Consider the following 15,825-nt stretch of genomic DNA (forward strand, 5'->3'; position numbering starts at 1 on the left):
ATTTTGAAATGCTAACACTTAAAAAAAAAAGAAAAACACTGTCACTTACTTGGCAATGCTGTGGTTGTTGTAGAAATTGTTAATGTAGGAGATGCAGTCGCTGCTAAAACAAAAAAATCACATTACAGCAGACTATTCCTTCATTACTGTAATAGCAGTATTACTGTTTATAATAAGTAATTTGTCAATTGACGGACACATTTGCTCTGCTACGACACAGTTTCTCTTTGACGCAGGCAATAAAACAAATATGCCTATGCCTACATACTGTAAGCAATAAGGGAATTTGAGGAATACAGTGTGAGAATTAACTGGTATGTTTTCTGCAAAGTGATGAATCTTTTTGAATGTTACTTAAGGAAATTTCTAATGCAGGAATAAGCATTCCTGTATATCTTCCAACAAAAGATATAAATTAATAGAATACTAAAGAGAAAATGTAGGTCCAGGAAAATAAAGCATTAAAATACATGTAGATGGAATAACAACAAATTTATTACTCTTGAAGTAGTGACTTTCAAAAAATATGACACTTCATTGTCACTCACTTGACATAGTGGTGGATGTTGTTGAAGCACTTGTCGTTGTAGAAGTCTGAATTTCTGTTAAAAGAAAAACACGGCCAATATTACAGATCAGGGTTAGTGTCTTGAATGCCTCTCTACGTAGGAAGGGCCTTACGGTTGTGACAAGAGCATGTGAGGCTCTTACTGGCTTTCTTGAAACTAGTGACACTCATGAATGCGCGTTAGAATCGGTGTGTAACATCACCAGCTCTTAGTTCCAACTTTGTACTTAATCCAAACAAGATAAACTCCATTGTAACACAAAAGTAATTAAATGATTCAGAAAATGAAAGATGGCAAACATTTCAACTACCAAGAAGATACAATTTAATAATCTTGAAATGCTGGCACTGGAAAAAACGAAGAAATACACTGTTACTGATCTGAAGCAGTTGTGGATGTTGCTGAAGTACTTTTGATGTAAGAGATGCAGCCACAGTAAAACAAAAAAGCTCATTGCTATAGACTAGGCCTCCTTCACTTCATTAGCATCATTCGTGGATATAATACGTGATTTGTCAATTGATGTATACATCTGCGCTGCATGCAATAATGACTGTATTTGAAGTAACACATGGAAGAAACATGCATGTCATGTCATATTGTAAGCAGTAAGGCAAGATACCGTTAGCAGTGATATCAGATTCAACCACAACCTCATTTATTTGGAATTCCAAACATCCACGTATCCAAATTGGGCGACCCTACAAAGACCTATGGCGGAAGGTGGCATGGCTCTACCTAACTTTCAATTTTATTACTGGGCAGCAGATAGACAAGCTATAAAAACCCGGAGATGGACACAAATAGATGAACATACACAGACATGGTCCACAATACAAATAAAATCCTGCAGAATTTCTTTATATTCCTTGCTTTGTACCGCACTAAATACAAGTTATCGCCAATATACTAACAACCCAATTGTACTTCACTGATTCAGATTATGGAACCAATGCAGGAAGTATTTTAAGATAGAGAAGCTTTTGTCGGTGGCTCCTCTGCACGAGAACCACCTTTTTCCACCCTGGCAAACATATGCACTTTTTAATGTCTGGAAAACATCTGGGATTTAATCACTTAGAGATCTGTACATAGACGACGTCTTTGCATCCTAGAAACAATTACACTGCAAATTTAACTTTCCAGAATCACATTTCGTTCGCTGCCTTCAAGTTAGAAACTTTGTTAAACAGAACCTGCCCAATTTTTCTCACCTCCCACCTATCTCTATGCCAGAAAAAATATCGATCAGTCTTGAGGACTCAGACAGAATTTCCGTAATTTATAAAACCATTTTACAGTCCCTCGTTTTCAAAGATCAAAGAGGACAGTGGGAAAAGGATCTCTCACTCAACATCTCAGAAAAGGAATGGAAGTTAGCAATGCACATAATTCACTTGAGCTCCATATGCGCAAAGCATAGAATTATTTAACTCAAAATTATAAATCGAGCACATCTGTCTCGTTTAAAATTGTCGAAATGTTTCCAGGGCAAAATCCAACCTGCGAACGCTACAATCGAGATCCAGCCTCACTGGGCCAAATGTTTTAGGTGTACACCAAATTAACATCATTCTGGACCAAAATCTTCAAATGCCTTTCAAACAGCCTTGGTGTCACAATCCCATCTAATCCAGTAAGAGCTGTGTTTGGTGGGCTCACAGATGGGCTTAAAGTGGAGAAAGAATAACAAACTGTAATTGCCTTTACTACACTATTGGCACGTAGACTTATCCTGCTCAACTGGAAGAATCCTAACTCTCCTATTCTAAGTTGTGGGCAACTGGGGTTATATAATATGTGAAATTGGAAGAAATCAAACTAGCACTTAGAGGATCTGTACAAAACATTTTCAAAACCTTACAGGATCTGATCAGTAACATTTTAGAATAAGCATTTAAATTGAGGAAGCAGGTTCTCTCCCCTCCTTTACTCCATGTATCTTTATTTATTTATTAATTTATCTATTTACTTATTTTTACTAGCTTAAAGTTTTATTCTGTTGGCCTACCTCACTTTCTCAGGGGTGGGGGTTGATTTCTTCAAAACCTATTTTTCTAACACTTGACTTATTCGTATGGAATGTTATTTGATTTTAATAAAAGCAATAAAATAAAATAAAAAATCGAGAACAGGCTTTTATGTTTTTCACCTAATTCTTGCATCACTACATTTTTGAAAGTCGCATATTAACCATAAAACTGGAAATATCTTAGAATGTCAAAGTGATTAGCAGAAAACACAGGAATGGTCACTTCATTTTAAAATTGATGTAAATTTAATCTTAGAGGAAAGTTACTTCAATCCAGTAAATCAAAGTTAGTTCTAGCTATGAAGATAATCATACCAAAGTGCATTTTATATTAAGGCAAAATTAATCTGGAATAGTTGCTTCAAAAATTGTAACGTTGAAAATACTTTAACAAGTAATAAGGCACAATATAATAATTTTGAAATGCTAACACTTAAAAAAAAAAGAAAAACACTGTCACTTACTTGGCAATGCTGTGGTTGTTGTAGAAATTGTTAATGTAGGAGATGCAGTCGCTGCTAAAACAAAAAAATCACATTACAGCAGACTATTCCTTCATTACTGTAATAGCAGTATTACTGTTTATAATAAGTAATTTGTCAATTGACGGACACATTTGCTCTGCTACGACACAGTTTCTCTTTGACGCAGGCAATAAAACAAATATGCCTATGCCTACATACTGTAAGCAATAAGGGAATTTGAGGAATACAGTGTGAGAATTAACTGGTATGTTTTCTGCAAAGTGATGAATCTTTTTGAATGTTACTTAAGGAAATTTCTAATGCAGGAATAAGCATTCCTGTATATCTTCCAACAAAAGATATAAATTAATAGAATACTAAAGAGAAAATGTAGGTCCAGGAAAATAAAGCATTAAAATACATGTAGATGGAATAACAACAAATTTATTACTCTTGAAGTAGTGACTTTCAAAAAATATGACACTTCATTGTCACTCACTTGACATAGTGGTGGATGTTGTTGAAGCACTTGTCGTTGTAGAAGTCTGAATTTCTGTTAAAAGAAAACACGGCCAATATTACAGATCAGGGTTAGTGTCTTGAATGCCTCTCTACGTAGGAAGGGCCTTACGGTTGTGACAAGAGCATGTGAGGCTCTTACTGGCTTTCTTGAAACTAGTGACACTCGCGAATGCGCGTTAGAATCGGTGTGTAACATCACCAGCTCTTAGTTCCAACTTTGTACTTAATCCAAACAAGATAAACTCCATTGTAACACAAAAGTAATTAAATGATTCAGAAAATGAAAGATGGCAAACATTTCAACTACCAAGAAGATACAATTTAATAATCTTGAAATGCTGGCACTGGAAAAAACGAAGAAATACACTGTTACTGATCTGAAGCAGTTGTGGATGTTGCTGAAGTACTTTTGATGTAAGAGATGCAGCCACAGTAAAACAAAAAAGCTCATTGCTATAGACTAGGCCTCCTTCACTTCATTAGCATCATTCGTGGATATAATACGTGATTTGTCAATTGATGTATACATCTGCGCTGCATGCAATAATGACTGTATTTGAAGTAACACATGGAAGAAACATGCATGTCATGTCATATTGTAAGCAGTAAGGCAAGATACCGTTAGCAGTGATATCAGATTCAACCACAACCTCATTTATTTGGAATTCCAAACATCCACGTATCCAAATTGGGCGACCCTACAAAGACCTATGGCGGAAGGTGGCATGGCTCTACCTAACTTTCAATTTTATTACTGGGCAGCAGATAGACAAGCTATAAAACCCGGAGATGGACACAAATAGATGAACATACACAGACATGGTCCACAATACAAATAAAATCCTCAGAATTTCTTTATATTCCTTGCTTTGTACCGCACTAAATACAAGTTATCGCCAATATACTAACAACCCAATTGTACTTCACTGATTCAGATTATGGAACCAATGCAGGAAGTATTTTAAGATAGAGAAGCTTTTGTCGGTGGCTCCTCTGCACGAGAACCACCTTTTTCCACCCTGGCAAACATATGCACTTTTAATGTCTGGAAAACATCTGGGATTTAATCACTTAGAGATCTGTACATAGACGACGTCTTTGCATCCTAGAAACAATTACACTGCAAATTTAACTTTCCAGAATCACATTTCGTTCGCTGCCTTCAAGTTAGAAACTTTGTTAAACAGAACCTGCCCAATTTTTCTCACCTCCCACCTATCTCTATGCCAGAAAAAATATCGATCAGTCTTGAGGACTCAGACAGAATTTCCGTAATTTATAAAACCATTTTACAGTCCCTCGTTTTCAAAGATCAAAGAGGACAGTGGGAAAAGGATCTCTCACTCAACATCTCAGAAAAGGAATGGAAGTTAGCAATGCACATAATTCACTTGAGCTCCATATGCGCAAAGCATAGAATTATTTAACTCAAAATTATAAATCGAGCACATCTGTCTCGTTTAAAATTGTCGAAATGTTTCCAGGGCAAAATCCAACCTGCGAACGCTACAATCGAGATCCAGCCTCACTGGGCCAAATGTTTTAGGTGTACACCAAATTAACATCATTCTGGACCAAAATCTTCAAATGCCTTTCAAACAGCCTTGGTGTCACAATCCCATCTAATCCAGTAAGAGCTGTGTTTGGTGGGCTCACAGATGGGCTTAAAGTGGAGAAAGAATAACAAACTGTAATTGCCTTTACTACACTATTGGCACGTAGACTTATCCTGCTCAACTGGAAGAATCCTAACTCTCCTATTCTAAGTTGTGGGCAACTGGGGTTATATAATATGTGAAATTGGAAGAAATCAAACTAGCACTTAGAGGATCTGTACAAAACATTTTCAAAACCTTACAGGATCTGATCAGTAACATTTTAGAATAAGCATTTAAATTGAGGAAGCAGGTTCTCTCCCCTCCTTTACTCCATGTATCTTTATTTATTTATTAATTTATCTATTTACTTATTTTTACTAGCTTAAAGTTTTATTCTGTTGGCCTACCTCACTTTCTCAGGGGTGGGGGTTGATTTCTTCAAAACCTATTTTTCTAACACTTGACTTATTCGTATGGAATGTTATTTGATTTTAATAAAAGCAATAAAATAAAATAAAAATCGAGAACAGGCTTTTATGTTTTTCACCTAATTCTTGCATCACTACATTTTGAAAGTCGCATATTAACCATAAAAACTGGAAATATCTTAGAATGTCAAAGTGATTAGCAGAAAACACAGGAATGGTCACTTCATTTTAAAATTGATGTAAATTTAATCTTAGAGGAAAGTTACTTCAATCCAGTAAATCAAAGTTAGTTCTAGCTATGAAGATAATCATACCAAAGTGCATTTTATATTAAGGCAAAATTAATCTGGAATAGTTGCTTCAAAAATTGTAACGTTGAAAATACTTTAACAAGTAATAAGGCACAATATAATAATTTTGAAATGCTAACACTTAAAAAAAAGAAAAACACTGTCACTTACTTGGCAATGCTGTGGTTGTTGTAGAAATTGTTAATGTAGGAGATGCAGTCGCTGCTAAAACAAAAAAATCACATTACAGCAGACTATTCCTTCATTACTGTAATAGCAGTATTACTGTTTATAATAAGTAATTTGTCAATTGACGGACACATTTGCTCTGCTACGACACAGTTTCTCTTTGACGAGGCAATAAAACAAATATGCCTATGCCTACATACTGTAAGCAATAAGGGAATTTGAGGAATACAGTGTGAGAATTAACTGGTATGTTTTCTGCAAAGTGATGAATCTTTTTGAATGTTACTTAAGGAAATTTCTAATGCAGGAATAAGCATTCCTGTATATCTTCCAACAAAAGATATAAATTAATAGAATACTAAAGAGAAAATGTAGGTCCAGGAAAATAAAGCATTAAAATACATGTAGATGGAATAACAACAAATTTATTACTCTTGAAGTAGTGACTTTCAAAAAATATGACACTTCATTGTCACTCACTTGACATAGTGGTGGATGTTGTTGAAGCACTTGTCGTTGTAGAAGTCTGAATTTCTGTTAAAAGAAAAACACGGCCAATATTACAGATCAGGGTTAGTGTCTTGAATGCCTCTCTACGTAGGAAGGGCCTTACGGTTGTGACAAGAGCATGTGAGGCTCTTACTGGCTTTCTTGAAACTAGTGACACTCATGAATGCGCGTTAGAATCGGTGTGTAACATCACCAGCTCTTAGTTCCAACTTTGTACTTAATCCAAACAAGATAAACTCCATTGTAACACAAAAGTAATTAAATGATTCAGAAAATGAAAGATGGCAAACATTTCAACTACCAAGAAGATACAATTTAATAATCTTGAAATGCTGGCACTGGAAAAAACGAAGAAATACACTGTTACTGATCTGAAGCAGTTGTGGATGTTGCTGAAGTACTTTTTGATGTAAGAGATGCAGCCACAGTAAAACAAAAAAAAAGCTCATTGCTATAGACTAGGCCTCCTTCACTTCATTAGCATCATTCGTGGATATAATACGTGATTTGTCAATTGATGTATACATCTGCGCTGCATGCAATAATGACTGTATTTGAAGTAACACATGGAAGAAACATGCATGTCATGTCATATTGTAAGCAGTAAGGCAAGATACCGTTAGCAGTGATATCAGATTCAACCACAACCTCATTTATTTGGAATTCCAAACATCCACGTATCCAAATTGGGCGACCCTACAAAGACCTATGGCGGAAGGTGGCATGGCTCTACCTAACTTTCAATTTTATTACTGGGCAGCAGATAGACAAGCTATAAAAACCGGAGATGGACACAAATAGATGAACATACACAGACATGGTCCACAATACAAATAAAATCCTGCAGAATTTCTTTATATTCCTTGCTTTGTACCGCACTAAATACAAGTTATCGCCAATATACTAACAACCCAATTGTACTTCACTGATTCAGATTATGGAACCAATGCAGGAAGTATTTTAAGATAGAGAAGCTTTTGTCGGTGGCTCCTCTGCACGAGAACCACCTTTTTCCACCCTGGCAAACATATGCACTTTTAATGTCTGGAAAACATCTGGGATTTAATCACTTAGAGATCTGTACATAGACGACGTCTTTGCATCCTAGAAACAATTACACTGCAAATTTAACTTTCCAGAATCACATTTCGTTCGCTGCCTTCAAGTTAGAAACTTTGTTAAACAGAACCTGCCCAATTTTTCTCACCTCCCACCTATCTCTATGCCAGAAAAAATATCGATCAGTCTTGAGGACTCAGACAGAATTTCCGTAATTTATAAAACCATTTTACAGTCCCTCGTTTTCAAAGATCAAAGAGGACAGTGGGAAAAGGATCTCTCACTCAACATCTCAGAAAAGGAATGGAAGTTAGCAATGCACATAATTCACTTGAGCTCCATATGCGCAAAGCATAGAATTATTTAACTCAAAATTATAAATCGAGCACATCTGTCTCGTTTAAAATTGTCCGAAATGTTTCCAGGGCAAAATCCAACCTGCGAACGCTACAATCGAGATCCAGCCTCACTGGGCCAAATGTTTTAGGTGTACACCAAATTAACATCATTCTGGACCAAAATCTTCAAATGCCTTTCAAACAGCCTTGGTGTCACAATCCCATCTAATCCAGTAAGAGCTGTGTTTGGTGGGCTCACAGATGGGCTTAAAGTGGAGAAAGAATAACAAACTGTAATTGCCTTTACTACACTATTGGCACGTAGACTTATCCTGCTCAACTGGAAGAATCCTAACTCTCCTATTCTAAGTTGTGGGCAACTGGGGTTATATAATATGTGAAATTGGAAGAAATCAAACTAGCACTTAGAGGATCTGTACAAAACATTTTCAAAACCTTACAGGATCTGATCAGTAACATTTTAGAATAAGCATTTAAATTGAGGAAGCAGGTTCTCTCCCCTCCTTTACTCCATGTATCTTTATTTATTTATTAATTTATCTATTTACTTATTTTTACTAGCTTAAAGTTTTATTCTGTTGGCCTACCTCACTTTCTCAGGGGTGGGGGTTGATTTCTTCAAAACCTATTTTTCTAACACTTGACTTATTCGTATGGAATGTTATTTGATTTTAATAAAAGCAATAAAATAAAATAAAAAATCGAGAACAGGCTTTTATGTTTTTCACCTAATTCTTGCATCACTACATTTTTGAAAGTCGCATATTAACCATAAAACTGGAAATATCTTAGAATGTCAAAGTGATTAGCAGAAAACACAGGAATGGTCACTTCATTTTAAAATTGATGTAAATTTAATCTTAGAGGAAAGTTACTTCAATCCAGTAAATCAAAGTTAGTTCTAGCTATGAAGATAATCATACCAAAGTGCATTTTATATTAAGGCAAAATTAATCTGGAATAGTTGCTTCAAAAATTGTAACGTTGAAAATACTTTAACAAGTAATAAGGCACAATATAATAATTTTGAAATGCTAACACTTAAAAAAAAGAAAAACACTGTCACTTACTTGGCAATGCTGTGGTTGTTGTAGAAATTGTTAATGTAGGAGATGCAGTCGCTGCTAAAACAAAAAATCACATTACAGCAGACTATTCCTTCATTACTGTAATAGCAGTATTACTGTTTATAATAAGTAATTTGTCAATTGACGGACACATTTGCTCTGCTACGACACAGTTTCTCTTTGACGCAGGCAATAAAACAAATATGCCTATGCCTACATACTGTAAGCAATAAGGGAATTTGAGGAATACAGTGTGAGAATTAACTGGTATGTTTTCTGCAAAGTGATGAATCTTTTTGAATGTTACTTAAGGAAATTTCTAATGCAGGAATAAGCATTCCTGTATATCTTCCAACAAAAGATATAAATTAATAGAATACTAAAGAGAAAATGTAGGTCCAGGAAAATAAAGCATTAAAATACATGTAGATGGAATAACAACAAATTTATTACTCTTGAAGTAGTGACTTTCAAAAAATATGACACTTCATTGTCACTCACTTGACATAGTGGTGGATGTTGTTGAAGCACTTGTCGTTGTAGAAGTCTGAATTTCTGTTAAAAGAAAACACGGCCAATATTACAGATCAGGGTTAGTGTCTTGAATGCCTCTCTACGTAGGAAGGGCCTTACGGTTGTGACAAGAGCATCCGGAGATGGACACAAATAGATGAACATACACAGACATATGGTCCACAATACAAATAAAATCCTGCAGAATTTCTTTATATTCCTTGCTTTGTACCGCACTAAATACAAGTTATAAGCCAATATACTAACAACCCAATTGTACTTCACTGATTCAGATTATGGAACCAATGCAGGAAGTATTTTAAGATAGAGAAGCTTTTGTCGGTGGCTCCTCTGCACGAGAACCACCTTTTTCCACCCTGGCAAACATATGCACTTTTAATGTCTGGAAAACATCTGGGATTTAATCACTTAGAGATCTGTACATAGACGCGTCTTTGCATCCTAGAAACAATTACACTGCAAATTTAACTTTCCAGAATCACATTTCGTTCGCTGCCTTCAAGTTAGAAACTTTGTTAAACAGAACCTGCCCAATTTTTCTCACCTCCCACCTATCTCTATGCCAGAAAAAATATCGATCAGTCTTGAGGACTCAGACAGAATTTCCGTAATTTATAAAACCATTTTACAGTCCCTCGTTTTCAAAGATCAAAGAGGACAGTGGGAAAAGGATCTCTCACTCAACATCTCAGAAAAGGAATGGAAGTTAGCAATGCACATAATTCACTTGAGCTCCATATGCGCAAAGCATAGAATTATTTAACTCAAAATTATAAATCGAGCACATCTGCGTCTGAAAATTTGTCGAAATGTTTCAGGGCAAAATCCAACCACGCTACAATCGAGATCCAGCCTCACTGGGCCAAATGTTTTAGGTGTACACCAAATTAACATCATTCTGGACCAAAATCTTCAAATGCCTTTCAAACAGCCTTGGTGTCACAATCCCATCTAATCCAGTAAGAGCTGTGTTTGGTGGGCTCACAGATGGGCTTAAAGTGGAGAAAGAATAACAAACTGTAATTGCCTTTTACTACACTATTGGCACGTAGACTTATCCTGCTCAACTGGAAGAATCCTAACTCTCTATTCTAAGTTGTAGGCAACTGGGGTTATATAATATGTGAAATTGGAAGAAATCAAACTAGCACTTAGAGGATCTGTACAAAACATTTTCAAAACCTTACAGGATCTGATCAGTAACATTTTAGAATAAGCATTTAAATTGAGGAAGCAGGTTCTCTCCCTCCTTACTCCATGTATCTTTATTTATTTATGTATTTATCTATTTACTTATTATTACTAGCTTCTAGTTTATTCTACTGGCCTACCTCACTTTCTCAGGGTGGGGGTTGATTTCTTCAAAACCTATTTTTCTAACACTTGACTTATTCGTATGTGGTTATTATTTGATTTTAATAAAGCAGCAATAAAATAAAATAGAGAACGAGCAGGCTTTTATGTTTTTCACCTAATTCTTGCATCACTACATTTTTGAAAGTCGCATATTAACCATAAAACTGGAAATATCTTAGAATGTCAAAGTGATTAGCAGAAAACACAGGAATGGTCACTTCATTTTAAAATTGATGTAAATTTAATCTTAGAGGAAAGTTACTTCAATCCAGTAAATCCAAAGTTAGTTCTAGCTATGAAGATAAATACATACCAGTGCATTTTATATTAAGGCAAAATTAATCTGGAATAGTTGCTTAAAAATGTAACGCTGAAAATACTTTTAACAAGTAATAAGGCATAATATAACTTTTGAAATGCTAACACTTAAAAAAAGAAAAACACTGTCACTTACTTGGCAATGCTGTGGTTGTTGTAGAAATTGTTAATGTAGGAGATGCAGTGCTGCTAAAACAAAAATCACATTACAGCAGACTATTCCTTCATTACTGTAATAGCAGTATTACTGTTTATAATAAGTAATGTTGTCAATTGTGACACATTTGCTCTGCTACGACACAGTTTCTTTCTCTTGGCTAGCAGTATAAAACAAATATGCCTATGCCTACATACTGTAAGCAATAAGGGAATTTGAGGAATACAGTGTGAGAATTAACTGGTATGTTTTCTGCAAAGTGATGAATCTTTTGAATGTTACTTTAGGAAATTTCTAATGCAGGAATAAGCATTCCTGTATATCTTCCAACAATAGATATAAATTAATAGAATACTAAAGAGAAAATGTAGGTCCAGGAAAATAAAGCATTAAAATACATGTAGATGGAATAACAACAAATTTATTACTCTTCATAGTGACTTTCAAAAAATATGACACTTCATTGTCACTCACTTGACATATAGTGGTGGATGTTGTTGAAGCACTTGTCGTTGTAGAAGTCTGAATTTCTGTTAAAAGAAAACACACGTATTACAGATCAGGGGTTAGTGTTCTGAATGCCTCTCTACGTAGGAAGGCCCTTCACGGGCTGTGACAAGAGCACGTGAGGCTCTTACTGGCTTTCTTGAAACTAGTGACACTCCATGCACGCGTAGAATCGGTGTGTAACATCACCAGCTCTTAGTTCCAACTTTGTACTTAATCCAAACAAGATAAACTCCATTGTAACACAAAAGTAATTAAATGATTCAGAAAATGAAAGATGGCAAACATTTCAACTACCAAGAAGATACAATTTAATAATCTTGAAATGCTGGCACTGGAACGAAGAAATACACTGTTACTGATCTGAAGCAGATGTGGATGTTGCTGAAGTACTTTTTGATGTATGAGATGCATACACAGTAAAACAAAAAAAAAGCTCATTGCTATAGACTAGGCCTCCTTCACTTCATTAGCATCATTACCGGATATAATAATGCGTGATTTGTCAATTGATGTATACATCTGCGCTGCATGCAATAATGACTGTATTTGAAGTAACACATGGAAAGAAACATGCATGTCATGTCATATTGTAAGCAGTAGGGCAAGATACCGTTAGCAGTGATATCAGATTCAACCACAACCTCATTTATTTGAATTCCAAACATCCACGTATCCAAATTTGGTGCGACTCTACAAAGACCTATGGCGAAGGTGGCATGGCTCTACCTAACTTTCAATTTTATTACTGGGCAGCAGATAGACAAGCTATAAAACCGGAGATGGACACAAATAGATGAACATACAATGACATGGTCCACAATACAAATAAAATCCTGCAGAATTTCTTTATATTCCTTGCTTTGTACCACTCAAATACAAGTTATCGCCAATATACTACAACCTAATTGTACTTCACTGATTCAGATTATGGAAACCAATGCAGGAAGTATTTTAAGATAGAGAAGCTTTTGTCGGTGGCTCCTCTGCACGAGAACCACCTTTTTCCACCCTGGCAAACATATGCACCTTTTAATGTCTGGAAAACATCTGGGATTTAATCACTTAGAGATCTGTACATATAGCTACGGCGCTTTGCATCCTAGAAACAATTACACTGCAAATTTAACTTTCCAGAATCACATTTCGTCTCAGCCTTCAAGTTAGAAACTTGTTAAACAGAACTCCGCCCAATTTTCTCACCTCCCACCTATCTCTATGCCAGAAAAAATATCGATCAGTCTTGGAGGACTCAGACAGAATTTCCGTAATTTATAAAACCATTTTACAGTCCCTCGTTTTCAAAGATCAAAGAGGACAGTGGGAAAAGGATTCTCACTCAACATCTCAGAAAAGGAATGGAAGTTAGCAATGCACATAATTCACTTGAGCTCCATCATGCTAAAGCATAGAATTATTTAACTCAAAATTATAAATCGAGCACATCTGTCTCTGGAAATTGTCCGAAATGTTTCCAGGGCCAAAATCCAACCTGCTAACGCTTACAATCGAGATCCAGCCTCACTGGGCCAAATGTTTTAGGTGTACACCAAATTAACATCATTCTGGACCAAAATCTTCAAATGCCTTTCAAACAGCCTTGGTGTCACAATCCCATCTAATCCAGTAAGAGCTGTTGGTGGTGGGGCTCACAGATGGGCTTAAAGTGGAGAAAGAATAACAAACTGTAATTGCTCTTTACTACACTATTGGTGCGTAGACTTATCCTGCTCAACTGGAAGAATCCTAACTCTCCTATTCTAAGTTGTGGGCAACTGGGGTTATATAATATGTGAAATTGGAAGAAATCAAACTAGCACTTAGAGGATCTGTACAAAACATTTTCAAAACCTTACAGGATCTGATCAGTAACATTTTAGAATAAGCATTTAAATTGAGGGAAGCAGGTTCTCTCCTCTTTTACTCCATGTATCTTTATTTATTTATTAATTTATCTATTTACTTATTTTTACTAGCTTAAAGTTTTATTCTGTTGGCCTACCTCACTTTCTCAGGTTGGGTTGATTTCTTCAAAACCTATTTTCTAACACTTGACTTATTCAGTATGGAATGTTATTTGGATTTTAATAAAAGCAATAAAATAAAATAATCATCGAGAACAGGCTTTTATGTTTTTCACCTAATTCTTGCATCACTACATTTTTGAAAAGTCGCATATTAACCATAAAAACTGGAAATATCTTATGAATGTCAAAGTGATTAGCAGAAAACACAGGAATGGACTCATTTCATATAAATTGATGTAAATTTAATCTTAGAGGAAAGTTACTCAATCCAGTAAATCCAAAGTTAGTTCTAGCTATGAAGATAATCATACCAAAGTGCATTTTATATTAAGGCAAAATTAATCTGGAATAGTTGCTTCAAAAATTGTAAGGTTGAAAATACTTTAACAAGTAATAAGGCACAATATAACAATTTTGAAATGCTACACTTAAAAAAAAGAAAAACACTGTCACTTACTTGGCAATGCTGTGGTTGTTGTAGAAATTGTTAATGTAGGAGATGCAGTCGCTGCTAAAACAAAAAATCACATTACAGCAGACTATTCCTTCATTACTGTAATAGCAGTATTACTGTTTATAATAAGTAATTTGTCAATTGACGGACACATTTGCTCTGCTACGACACAGTTTCTCTTTGACGCGAGGCAATAAAACAATATGCCTATGCCTACATACTGTAAGCAATAGGGAATTTGAGGAATACAGTGTGAGAATTAACTGGTATGTTTTCTGCAAAGTGATGAATCTTTTTGAATGTTACTTAAGGAAATTTCTAATGCAGGAATAAGCATTCCTGTATATCTTCCAACAATAGATATAAATTAATAGAATACTAAAGAGAAAATGTAGGTCCAGGAAAATAAAGCATTAAAATCATGTAGATGGAATAACAACAAATTTATTACCTTGAAGTAGTGACTTCAAAAAATATGACACTTCATTGTCACCACTTGACATAGTGGTGGATTGTTGAAGCACTTGTCGTTGTAGAAGCTGAATTTCTAGTTATGAAAACACGGCCAATATTACAGATCAGGGTTAGTGTCTTGAATGCCTCTCACGTAGGAAGGGCCTTTATGGATTGTGACAAGAGCATGTGAGGCTCTTACTGGCTTTCTTGAAACTAGTGACACTCTCGAATGCGCAAGTAGAATCGGTGTGTGTAAATCACCAGCTCTTAGTTCCAACTTTGTACTTAATCCAAACAAGATAAACTCCATTGTAACACAAAAGTAATTAAATGATTCAGAAAATGAAAGATGGCAAACATTTCAACTACCAAGAAGATACAATTTAATAATCTTGAAATGCTGGCACTGGAAAAAACGAAGAAATACACTGTTACTGATCTGAAGCAGTTGTGGATGTTGCTGAAGTACTTTTGATGTAAGAGATGCAGCACAGTAAAACAAAAAAGCTCATTGCTATAGACTAGGCCTCCTTCACTTCATTAGCATCATTCGTGATATAATACTGATTTGTCAATTGATGTATACATTGCTGCATCAATAATGACTGTATTTGAAGTAACAATGGAAGAAACATGCATGTCATGTCATATTGTAAGCGTAAGGCAAGATACCGTTAGCAGTGATATCAGATTCAACCACAACCTCATTTATTTGGAATTCCAAACATCCACGTATCCAAATTAGGCGACCCTACAAAGACCTATGGCGGAAGGTGGCATGGCTCTACCTAACTTTCAATTTTATTACTGGGCAGCAGATAGACAAGCTATAAAAACCCGGAGATGGACACAAATAGATGAACATACACAGACATGGTCCACAATACAAATAAAATCCTGCAGAATTTCTTTATATTCCTTGCTTTGTA

The 15,825-nt window shown here is 35.4% G+C and overlaps 1 protein-coding gene and 1 long non-coding RNA gene across 2 annotated transcripts in view; both read right to left on the reverse strand.

Moving 5' to 3' along the window:
• LOC120520094 (probable cyclin-dependent serine/threonine-protein kinase DDB_G0292550) overlaps window positions 1-11,887 on the reverse strand; it is a gene marked incomplete at its 3' end in the record, with an annotated part of 35,947 nt that extends 24,060 nt beyond the window's left edge. The window contains exons 1-10 of the mRNA XM_039742720.1: window positions 11,867-11,887; window positions 11,432-11,484; window positions 9,589-9,642; window positions 9,091-9,144; window positions 6,573-6,626; window positions 6,075-6,128; window positions 3,565-3,618; window positions 3,066-3,119; window positions 549-602; window positions 50-103 (exon numbers count right to left, since the gene is read on the reverse strand). Coding sequence (XP_039598654.1) covers window positions 50-103; window positions 549-602; window positions 3,066-3,119; window positions 3,565-3,618; window positions 6,075-6,128; window positions 6,573-6,626; window positions 9,091-9,144; window positions 9,589-9,642; window positions 11,432-11,484; window positions 11,867-11,887 — 506 coding nt within the window. The remainder of the gene's footprint in view (window positions 1-49; window positions 104-548; window positions 603-3,065; window positions 3,120-3,564; window positions 3,619-6,074; window positions 6,129-6,572; window positions 6,627-9,090; window positions 9,145-9,588; window positions 9,643-11,431; window positions 11,485-11,866) is intronic.
• Window positions 11,888-11,931: 44 nt separating this feature from the next.
• On the reverse strand, window positions 11,932-14,961 carry LOC120520095. Its single transcript, XR_005631762.1, has 3 exons — window positions 14,937-14,961; window positions 14,444-14,497; window positions 11,932-11,982 (listed from the first exon to the last, which is right to left on the reverse strand). It is a non-coding gene; the product is annotated as an uncharacterized LOC120520095 (long non-coding RNA).
• Window positions 14,962-15,825: the final 864 nt, after the last annotated feature.

This window comes from Polypterus senegalus, unplaced genomic scaffold (genome assembly GCF_016835505.1).
Source record: "Polypterus senegalus isolate Bchr_013 unplaced genomic scaffold, ASM1683550v1 scaffold_5095, whole genome shotgun sequence".
NCBI lineage: Eukaryota > Metazoa > Chordata > Cladistia > Polypteriformes > Polypteridae > Polypterus > Polypterus senegalus.